Here is an 11797-nt window from a genome sequence, read left to right as displayed (position 1 = left end):
ATTTGAACATGTTTAAAATGAAAGGAAGTCCAACTGTCTCTTGATTTGCAACTAACCCCGAATACATACACACGGGCTTGATGAGTAAGTTTGGGAAATACAGATACTGAAATGACTCATTCTGGATTTTTAAAATTTGAAACTAAATGAAGAACAACTAACATGAACTCTTTAGGTTTAGGCTGGTGTGGCTGGGGGCAGAGTTTGATTCTAGATTCTTGTTCTGCGGAGCTGTTGGTTTCATGACCAACAGAGATACTGAGATTTAAAGGACTAGTGATGTTTAATGATACATTCAAGCTTCAGTACTGTGAATTTCTGATATATCATGATGAGAAATTCTTGCTAATAACAAATAGCAAGTGAAGGTTCAGCTAAGAAAGTCACAGATCCTAAACAGTGCAAATATACATAAGAAAAATATAATTTTATACAAGTAAAGCAAACTAAGACCAAATACACATTCTGATTATCTGAAATAAAGGCTTTGATAATTAAGCAGGAGTAGCCTGAAGGTATGAGTTGAGTTTGGCTGTATTCTCAAAGAGCAGACCCTGACAAAGCAGTACTAATAAATAATTGTGAATATTCTTTTCAATTCCACAGGAAATGTAAATGTCAAGTTTTAGAGATAAATTCTTTTTTAAATACAAGAATAGTAACTTTGTTTCTCAAAAAATCAGGCATATCCCAGTGACACTTGTTGTAAAAGTAAGACTATTATATAAAAATAGAAGATTGGATTTGCACAAAATATATTACAACTTTAAGACAGACTCTGGGAAATCCATTATTGTAATAACTGAAACTCCATTGTAGAAACATACAGGATATGAGTATTGTGATGCCTCCCTGTTGTACCAACATATTGGAAGTTTCACAGTGAAAATAGATTTTTGCTGTTGCAGTTTTCTGGGTTTTTTTGTTCTTTAGTTGTTGGGTTTTTTTAGTATTTCCTGATATTTTTAAATAATTATAAAATCAAAACCGATTTACTTGCACACATATCCGTCAGTCTTTCTGTAAATGTGTAATAGTTTCCAATTTTCATTATATGATGGAAATAAAGAGATGCCAAAGGTCTAAAATCCAACATGATACTTTGCAAGAAACAACTCTGGTAGCACCACACCATTTAAGCAAATGATATAACAAGATAGACAATTACACCATAATGGAAACTGCTTTTGCATATTCAAACCATGGAATGGTGTAAAACCACACATAAGTAAATACACTGTACATGTGCAATACATAATTACAAATTAATATAAGTTGTTTCAAGGCCTGATTACTTCATAAATTATTAACTCTATTAATCTATACTTTGAACTCACTAACCCAGAAGTATGGTTTTATAAAAGAAACACTGCCCAGAAAATGTGACATTAATAAATACCACTCTGACATGTATCCTTTAAGTCAGATATGTGGAAAGAATGGTTAAAATAAAATATAATTGTGATATAACTGTGCAAAGGAGCATTAAAAAAAATCTGATTTTATAATTATCTGCCCTCTGTGATTCAAACAAAAAAATGTTGCAGTTATCTGAAGTAGTAGTCTTCTAGGTATAAATTTCTCATTGTTTGGTTCAGAGCTTGTACTGTGTATATGCCAAGCAAGTCCACAGTAACTTTACTCATACTCATACACTGAACTCCTAAAAATTTAAGTTTATGACAAAGAAACAATCAAAAAATCTACAACAGTGCTAACAAATATTAGTCTGTCATCACATCACAGTTATCCTTTCAGGGGAGAGATGTGGAACAGACCCACTTGCTTCTTCTATACCATGGCTTTTCTCCCATCCTCTTCGGATTCTCCTTAGTTTCCTACTTACACAAGGCAAAAGTAAAAAGATCTTACCTAGAATTACAATGGAAGGCAGAACAAGGGCAAGAACAAAATTTGGTGGTGTATAAAATCTGTAATACTCTTCTTCAAAAGCTCTTTTCCATCCGTAAATCAGTACATGGAAAGTACTTATGAGCAGAGCAACATATCCAAGTGTAGACTTTAAAAAAAAAAAAACAGGGAAAAGGAGATAATTGCACTTGGTCCTTCATCTGACATCTCTAACCCATTATTTTATCATTTCTATTAGGCATCATGTTAAAATCTAGGCCTATTTTAAATTAGCAACACGTGGTTTTAAGTTTGCTGTTCTGAAAACCACAGACTGAACACTTATTTACAACTTAACTCTGCTAGCATCTATAGGCCTTACTCGAGGCTGAAATGAAGATGATGTTTGCCCAAATTCTAAGCAAGAAAATTCAACTTCAGGACACATATTTGAATAAGGAACAATCCCAGTAAAGTTACTGGGACAACAGCAGTTGTGACTGGAAATTAAGTTCTGCTTCTTAACTGTGAGGGTAGATCACTTCCAAGATTCATGACTATGGAACAATGCAATTCTGATGGAGAAGACCTGGGCCTAAAACTCCAGATTTTTATCACTCTAAGAGGCGCAGTTTGCTTCTTCCTCAGAATGGCCTACATCCACCTGTCAAGTTAGCATAAACCATCCCTTACCTTTCTCCATCAGCTGTTACCTACTGGTTAAACGGAGTATCTGGACTGCAGAACTTGGGCATAACGGCACAAGGCCACAATGCAGTTTATTATAAATAGGTAATAGGTAGTGCTGAATGAAATGCTAAGTAGAAGGTTCCCACAGCACCCTGCAGAGGACCTCTTATCACATAATCTAGAGCATGCCACAGAAGGTAGTGCTCACAGGGGTCATTAAACAGTTTTGTGAATCATCCCTTTTAAGAACCCTGTAGCTGTACTGCTCTACAGACTTGAGCTAAAAGTATGACCCTTGACTTTCCCAAACTGTGGTAAAAAAAGACTACTATGGTTTGAAATCTGATGGTGATCAAACGTAGAAAAACTCCTTTTGGCCAAAAATGATGTAATGACTAACTTTGTTGGGAAACATCTGTAAAACATATTTGAAACACAGGTTTAGTTTAATTCCAGTAAACAGAGATCCAAGTAAAATGCAGCCTAAGGATCTATAATAGTGGAAAATTCAGTTTCTAGAGAAAGGAGAATGTCTGAGATAATACCATTTGCAAGGATCCACAGATATAATGGTATAAAAACAAAAATACTTTATTTCTAGACATTGATACAATGTTTTTTAACTTGCCAGTATTTATGCATTTTTTGTCCATGATTTCAGAGCCATGTTTGTATGTTTTAGATATGATGCACCCTTTTTAAAAAAAGAACAATTTTCTCATGAGACATTCCATAAGAAACAGAACAATGTGAAAACCATTTGTGGATGTGAAAATGGCATATGCAGAGTCTGAATGGAAGTTCTAGTAAGAAACTTGGGCAGCAAAAAATATCATTGAATCTGATGTTTGAATATGTTTTTGCAGATTTTTGGTCGTATGACTGTCCTGAATTCATTGCTTTTAAATCACTGCCAGCAGGAAAGAGGGCACAAGTGAATCATATCTCTCATTTCTTCATCAGGCTTACTGCTGAGAAGTATAACAATTCTTGAAAAAGAAACAGGAGGGAAATGTTACAGATTCTTCTCAGATTTTTTAAAAAAAGTTTCAATGCTTACATAAATTCAATCTGCAAACTACAGTTTTGAGACAACTATGTATATCTTTCTACCTAACAGTAAAAAAAAATCCGTTGGTAGCACTGGGTCATACTACGGTATGTGTCAGGAAGCCTATTCTAAAGTCAGCCACCCCTGTGGATGTTAACATGAAAGATATTTCAGCTACTGAGAAATAAATTATGATCATGCTGTAGGAGTTATTAATTGCCAGAAACCAATCTGTTTAATAGTGGAAGATGAGATAGCTGCTATAATCCAGATATGCAAGGATGATGTGGAGGATGGAATACAGGTATAAAAGACAGCGGATTTCCTGAAATGTAGTTGTGCTTCGGATGGAATATACATATTGCATTTCTATAATCCTTTCCTGGCTTCTTAAGACAAAAAGAAAGGGATAAATATGTCTATGAGAGCTGGAAGATCACTTACACTGATGTTACCATAGGGAGGCAAGGAGAGGCACAGGATGCTAACTTCTTTAATAGCAGAGCACTTTTGAAAGCAGCAAGAAGGGGTACTTTACTGATAAATTCCCATCTGAGTTAGTAGCAATATCAGCTGTAATTCTTGGGAACCCTCTGCCTAGGCTCTAGGATGGCTGCTGGGAAAAAGGGAAGAACATATTTGGTTGCTTTGCTTTCTTATCTTCCATAATACTGTGTTTCCTGGAAGCTGAGTAATTGATTAACACATTTCCTATGGACTCCATTCCCCTGTCTTTCAGCTTCTCTCCAAGTCTTCCCTGTTTTGTTTTTCTTCCTTCCTCATCCAAGTCAGTTTTTTAGTCAGTGTAGGAGATTCCCAGTCAAGGCCACAGATGAACTGGACAAAGTGGCATTGTTTGGAGTGAAAAAAAAAGTACGGAAAAGATGCAGGATAAAAATCCCTAAGATGTTACCAGGAAGATGTACTTAAGACACCAATCTGCTTCAGGATTTTCTAACTTCACAATGGTTGAATAGTTCAAAAAAATTAATATATACAAAAGATATTTTCCGAAGTCTATGCTTATGCAAGGTTTACTTCAGATTCAGTAACAGGATATTGCTAAACTTAAAAACAGGCTGTAGTAATTCTGACTGGAATCTTACCCGTAAACTTGCTAAATACTCAGGCCTCATTCTTCTTTACTCTGGGGAAAAGTATCATATTCTTGTGGGAGAACCAAGGCAGGGCAGCCCTTCCTTAAAGTGCATACACAAAAAGGTTTTAGTAATACTGCCTCCCCAAACCTTTAGGATTGTGCTAGCAGACAAAAGGAATGTCTACAAAAAGACCAGCTCCCTAATATGGAAATGGCAGATTTGCACTGATTTTTGCTAAGGAACATAAAGCTCAGCTTCCAAAGACACTCTGCTCTGTCCATTGCCAGTTTTTGTGATGTGCTTTGGTCTGGAAAACAAAAGCAGTAGTGATTTATGCTTACATTATGTATTTAGAGTATAACTTCCTTCAGAAAACTGAAGGGTTGAGTGCAGCACTGCTTGCAGACAACATTCTCCATTTCCATGTATTTTATGGGAACAATCAAGGACTAGTTTTAATACATCTTGTCCTGTTTGTGTGTTGGTTTAGGCTAGTTATTCTATCTGCTCTAACAAAATACAAACTATTTTTTTATTTCTTGCCTGCCTCTACTTTTGTTCCTTATCCAGGTATGTTTAGAAGAGAAAAAGAGAATACTGAATTGGTGTTTAACAAAACTGATGCATTAGTTTATCAGCCCCAGCTTCTTCCTTACCTCTTCCTCATTAAGTTCCAACTTGAAGATGTGTCCAAAGTTTCATGCAAAGTTTACATTATCTAAGATCTCCTACTGAACAAACTCTTCATTACTTTCTGGTTCTGTGTCTCTGCTATCTGGGTATTATGAGTGTTTGTCTCTGAATCATGAAGTATTCAGATTATTTATTTTGTACAGTGGTCAGCTCCCTAGCAACTGCAGCAACTCCCAAGTTTTCTGCTGCTCTCTTGGTTCCTGGTAGGGCTGACACAATAAATTCCTTTTGCATCACTATTCAACCTACTCATGTATCACTTTGTTCCTGTTCATACTCTGAGGTAATGAGCAGAGCCTGCACTGATTCTCCTCTCAAAAGTCCTATTCCCTTGATCAAGCAGGCTGGAATTTTGGGGGCTGCCAACACCTGTGTTGTGAAACCAGGCTAAGTAAGATGACAGCATTTCCAAACTAATTTGGGATATTAAAGACAGCAATAATTTCTGGGCAAAAAATATTCACAACTGGGATTTCTTTACAGTATTAGGAAGACTGTGGTAGACATTTGTTTGAAACGTTGTAGGTAGGGGAGATGCTCCTCATTCAAGGCTTGCACTACTGGGACAAGATGAGCAAATAGTCTGTACTGTACATGTCAATAATTTGTTAAACCTAAACTCAAAATTTCCTAGTAGAACTCAAGACCAAGTATGTTTTAGTGGTAAAACTCTCTAGAGGAGTCCAGACCCTTATTTTGATACTGAAATGATGGTCTAATAGTTCAACTATTTGTTCCCCTGACTTGGAGAAGATTTAAGTTCAAATTCACTTAATCACATTGTACTTCAGTAGCAGAAATACATAAAGGACAGTAACTATGATGATGTTTTACCTGTTCTGAATGCCCAAAACCATGAGGGAGAATAAACAGTTCTGTCAGAGGAACAGTAATCTGAAACATTTTTCAGCAAACGTTTTGTAAGCCTACCTGGAGTGTTCCACCAACAAAAATCCTAGAGGAAGGGAAGACATTACAGACAGAAGACCTCTTATGACAGCCAAAGAAGTAAATTATGAAGTGCAACTCAAGTGCTGAACAATAAAGTCAGCGCCTGTGTCTTGAAGGTAGGGATTGGTAAACAGTGACAGGACTAGGAATTAGGCAGTATTATACAGGGGCTATACTGAAAAACTGTTAATCAGGGAAGACTGAGTTAAGACTCGAGTACTGAATCTAAAGTCAGAGAACAAAACAAACCAACACACTTAGGAAATTTATCACAAGACTGAATCCTAATACATTTTTTTATTACTGACTGCTACCTAAAACTAATGTCAGTTTTGTTTGGAAGCAAGCACTGACCTGTTTGTTAAAGCATGTACTTCTCAGTATTTTATGCTGCTTAAGTCTGTCTCTTGTAGATATTTATCTAAGGAAGGAGGGCAGTAAAGGGCATGCCAGGGCCTGGAAAAGCCACTACTTTTAATAAACAAAGCTTTGTCTTTTAGTAATAGGCATGGGAATGATGCAGTTGAGAACTGTATTAAGTCCCACACAGTGGAGGGGAAGCAAAACTGAATTAATGGCTGTCAAAAGGTTGTGCAATAAAAATCCTGCAGGACAAAGGTCTTCGGTTTTTAACAGTTATACATCTACATAGACTAGTAGCTCATCAGTATCACTGCCTTTAGTGAGTTTGTCCAAATTTATCTAATTTGAATTTAGCAAGAAATTCTAACAATGGAAAATAATAGTTTACTGCTCATTTGATCTTAACTGTATTGGCTACTTAAGACCAAGAACTGTAATGTGCAAATTCCTGTTCTAACAGTTATGAAATGCTTAATGTGCCTTCATGGTAATTCATCTGCTGAGTAAGGATACGTTATTAACTTACCAGATAGAGGGGAAAATAAAAAGCTCTCATCATGTTGCAAAGTGCTTTTCTTCATCATCATCATCACCACCATCATCATGATCAACAAATTATTTTTAACCACAAAGCCCCTTGTTTAAAAAGTAACACACCTGAATAAAGCTGAACTCCCTCCAGTTTAAGGCACTGTTTACTGAAGGGATAGAAGTTACTGCCAGCAAAGAAAGCAATCCAAGACTCATTATTCCAAAGGAGATATACATTTCAATTCTCCACACTTCTTCCTCATTCCAAGAATTTTCAACATTTGCATGAACCTGATGAAAAAGCAGAAAGGAAGCATTTTATTCTACAGAATATTAAAAATATCAATAGAAGTTATTTTGCTGAGTAAAAGTCTACAGTCATGAGACAGCTATAAAATGGGGTAAAACATTTCAGAGACTTCCTCATGTCTTGCAGAAAAACAACTGTTTCCTTACTGCTGGTATTCACTCTTGTTAGATTAAAATAATTTTAAACATGGAAACTTAAATGAGCCGTTCAAAGAAAATATAACATGATGTACTATTTATAAGACATTATAAAAACATAAATCTGCACATTCCTACATACTGTAGAAAAGTAGCTGTGTTCTTCAGACCCTGGAAACTTAAATTCTGTAACATAAATTGGGTAAAACTCCAAATTTGTTTTTAGTTTGTTACATTTAGAAATGGTTTAGCACAATTTCCTGGTTTTGCTTCAGCTCCCTATGCCAAGTCCAAGTTATTTTGTCTCTTTCGCTGTTGACATCAGATACATCCATCCACGATTGTTCTTAGAGAGCTTTGCCAAAAAAAGGAAACAACTTAACCATTAAGAAGTTTGGATTGTTGAATTTCTCATGCGAGAATTTGTGGACCCGATCCCTGTTCATTTTTCCCATTTGATTTGATTTCCTTACTTTGACTTAAGTTTTCTGTTCCATCACATCTCTCTTTCCTGCATTTTTTATGTGCTGAGAGGTCATGTTGTTTTTCTGGCAACACTTTTTTTCTGCCAATTTAAAGGCAAAAATAAGCCACCTCACTGACAGACAGGAGCATCAGACCCTCTTCTAAAGGATGGCATATTTGTCAGAGATTGTTTCAAGAGTCATGCAAGACCAATTGCTCCTGGGAACTGAGAGTCAATTTCTATTGCCTGAAACAGATGACGTTCATGGAACTTTTAATGAATAAAATATTTTTACCACTGGTCCAAAATGTTACAAAGTAACAGCATTTTTATTTTGTAAACATAAATGTATCTGTAAATATTATTACAGTACCTACCCTTATACATTTTTCACACTTGTAAATGCACGTCGAACATACATACTTCCCCCATATGTCAAGTATACATAGAGAAGAACATACCTCAGAAACTCAGAAGTTTCCTGCCGTTGCTTTTATCCTGTCTATCCTACATTCCCCTTGTGTATATTACTATCAAGGATTTAAGTAGGACACATCCTTGATTCCTCCTACCACATGGCCTTGACTGCAGCTTGACCCATGAGGTGAGCATAATGTACAGATGTTTAAGCCTCCTTTCTTCCTCAGCAGTAGCTATACATATGATAACCCATAACATTCTCCATGGGGAACAGCAGGGCAGATTAAGAAAACCTACTGTATTCATGAGCCATACGAATGCAGCCAAGGCATTTTTGACTTACTGAACAGCTTGGCTTACCTGTTGATATGCCATATTGAGGAACAAGTAGCGCTCCGACCTCCTCATAGGTAAGCAGAGGCTGTATGCCACATGCACTGCTGCAAAGAAAAAACTCAGCAGCCCCAGCTGCTTTCGGCACTGGAGCCAGTTGTCCAGCCAAGGTGGAAATCGCCTATACTTAGTACCATAGTAGAGCTGGTAAGCAGCAGCAATAAGTCCTGACAAATACACTAGAGAAAGTAAAGTGATTGCAACGATTGGCAGAGTCTTGTTCACAATCTCAATGGGGATCTTGTAAAAGTCACTCTGCTGATTTCTCACGTATGGATGGATTACATCTCTGACGAAGGAATAGATGAAGAAAAACATTGCCAGGCTGATGGCAATCACTACAGGCCCCTTCCACAGTGTGAAAAGTCGCAGAGGTAAGTTTTCAATCTCCCTTGAAGATGATAATGCTCCCAAATCAATAGGAATAAAACTGAGCTGACGGGCAAGCTCAATAACTTGATGGCGAGCCTGAACATTGTTACTGCATATATAGACCTGTGGGGAAAGTGAAGTGAATTGTCTGTAATCAAAGACACTCAAAGGTTAAAAAATAACAAACACCATCACCAACCACAAAAAAACCTTAAGGGCCTCCAGGACAAAGCTACAGCACTACTGGTAAAACTCTGCACTTTTATTCCAGCTTAAATCACCAAGATAAGAATGAAACCATATACAAAATCAGCCAGAGTGAAACTATGCAAATGGATTTAGCAATATAGTAACCAACAAAGAAAAAAAAGCCCAAAAATTGTGTCTTCTTGGGAGTCAATAATGAGCTGATTGTGGAATGCCCTGGTAATCTGTACAATTAAACCCTCTCCACTGAAATCTCTATAGGACTGGATTGAACTTGAAGCAATGGCTAAAAGCACTTAAGAAAATCATGAGTCTCTCGGGTATCTTGAGTGATAACCCTAAAATGGCTGTAGCATAAACAGCATGAAAAGCAGAGAACCATGTAATCTCTCCATGTATAACAATTTCAATTTCACAATCCAGGTGGCCACAAAAATTGTTTTTTTAAAGAAAATACAAAAACAAATAGCCAGATAAGAACTCCTTCTAAAGTTTATTATGTAGTGAAAGAAATTCACTGCTACACTTTAAAGTTCCTTTAAAATTCACAGTGGGCTATCGTTTGCCTAACGCTGCTTGCTGATTATCTGCACTAGAACAAACATTATCAGTTTTGACAGAGTTTAATTACTTACAGTGCAGTGCTGTTCTGAAAGGGGATAAAAATAATACAGCGAGGTTGTTTTTAAAATGATGCTAATTTTGTATCAATTGCATTCCATTCAAAATCTACCTGAAATGCCACAGAACTCAATTTAATCTCCAGTAGTCACATTACACCAGTCACTTCTCATGCCTTTCTGAGTCCATAAAGCCATGAAGGTCTGAGTTCTTGTATAGGCTTAGATCCTTTGTTTCACTTCAGCAAAGCAAGAAAAACATAAAGCTGCCTTTTCTACATGCAGGATGGATTTGTGGAACATGCTGGGAAGGAATTTGAACATGATGTTCCCATGCTCCCCTGGATAAAAGGAATGATCACTTAGAAACATATGTCACTCCTTCTGTTTCCTCATATTTATAATCTTGAGGCATTCTAAAAGCTACAAAATGTTTTAAATTCACTTTGCTGTTATGTGGAATGCAAACACTTTCAGAAAGGCTGACTCCTGAGCCCTGGGATCAGGACCTCAGATTTCTGTGCATCTCTTTCAAAACTCTATGTAAAACAATACTGAAACTAAAATACACTGGGAAAGACTGACTATCCTTATATAGAGCATAAGGATAAAAATTAACACATTTCCTATGGAAGACATTAAGACCCAACTCCTGTCCTCTATCTGTAGTCATCTAAAGGTCAGCTGCCAAGACTAAGATAGCATGCACTTCTCCTCTGCAATCTTTAAAGATAACCAGGCATCCCAGGGAACAATTTGGAGCACTTATTTTGCATTTCTTACAGTGGATGGACTAGACTCTAGAAGTTTTATTAGCTACTAAGCTTAAACTAAAGGCCCACCATTTTAGTCACACAGGATCAATCCCCAGGAGTTCTGCTGCTGCTTTCATAAAGTTCTGGTCAGTTTCATCTTAAAAATGAGTTAAATTAAGACACGTAACATTTACCTGTCTGCTGGCATCCTTTGGTCCTAACTGCAGTGACCAAGCAGAAACAACATTGAATCCTTTGACAATCACAGAATCTGGAAACAGTGATGCCAAATACTCTGCATTGGAATCTGGATATTGGTCTACTCTTGTATTATTGCTGACATCAATCAGAATTTTTCCTGCGAGTAAATGCTTGAGGTCCCACAAAGACGCATAATGTTCTCTGTGTATGGCTACAAAAATGATGTTTGTTTTTGCCACTGCATCTTCATGGTGAGTGACATCAACCACATGGGGAAAGAACTCAGCAGCAAGTTTAGGGTTTCTGCTTCCGACGACCACATGGTACCCGCATCTGATAAGCCTAATTGTCAATGACTTAGCAAAGTCTCCACTTCCGATGATGCCTATTGTGACCTTACTGGCATCCTTGATGCCATTGGCAACATTTGGTAGAAAAGTTTCATTGAGATTCTTAGGACTTCCCATCATAGAGATTGATTCCATATCTCCAAGGCACCAAACCTATAATGACCTTTTCTGGGAGGAAAAAAAATAATAAAAAATAAAGCAACAGAAGGGAAAATGCAGCATCATACAATATAGGCCATCAGAATCCATAAACATCTCCAGGAGCAAAATATGCAATTCTAAATTTCGTGTTATATTTTGTTCTTAAAAGTATGTGCTAATCAATTTTGTCTTGCA

The 11797-nt window shown here is 36.8% G+C and overlaps 1 protein-coding gene across 1 annotated transcript; it reads right to left on the bottom strand.

Moving 5' to 3' along the window:
- Positions 1-1711: 1711 nt before the first annotated feature.
- STEAP2 (STEAP family member 2, metalloreductase) lies at positions 1712-11596 on the bottom strand. Its single transcript, XM_010001560.1, has 4 exons — positions 11105-11596; positions 8924-9451; positions 7357-7521; positions 1712-2020 (listed from the first exon to the last, which is right to left on the bottom strand). Exons 1-4 carry the CDS (start codon positions 11594-11596, stop codon positions 1736-1738), a joined length of 1470 nt encoding a protein of 489 aa, XP_009999862.1. The 3' UTR covers positions 1712-1735.
- Positions 11597-11797: the final 201 nt, after the last annotated feature.

Source organism: Chaetura pelagica, unplaced genomic scaffold (assembly GCF_000747805.2).
Source record: "Chaetura pelagica isolate M959 unplaced genomic scaffold, ChaPel_1.0 scaffold127, whole genome shotgun sequence".
NCBI classification, from domain to species: Eukaryota; Metazoa; Chordata; class Aves; order Apodiformes; family Apodidae; genus Chaetura; species Chaetura pelagica.
This window is presented reverse-complemented; position numbering and strand designations above follow the sequence as displayed.

Bases quoted from the DNA above. Each gene is read 5' to 3' on its own strand.
- STEAP2 (XM_010001560.1), bottom strand. From the start codon at position 11,596: ATGGAATCAATCTCTATGATGGGAAGTCCTAAGAATCTCAATGAAACT. The intron at 9,452-11,104 runs GTAAATGTTACG...CTTTCCCCACAG, and splicing joins CAAAGGATGCCAGCAGACAG to GTCTATATATGCAGTAACAA. The intron at 7,522-8,923 runs GTAAGCCAAGCT...CTTTTTCATCAG, and splicing joins TCAATATGGCATATCAACAG to GTTCATGCAAATGTTGAAAA.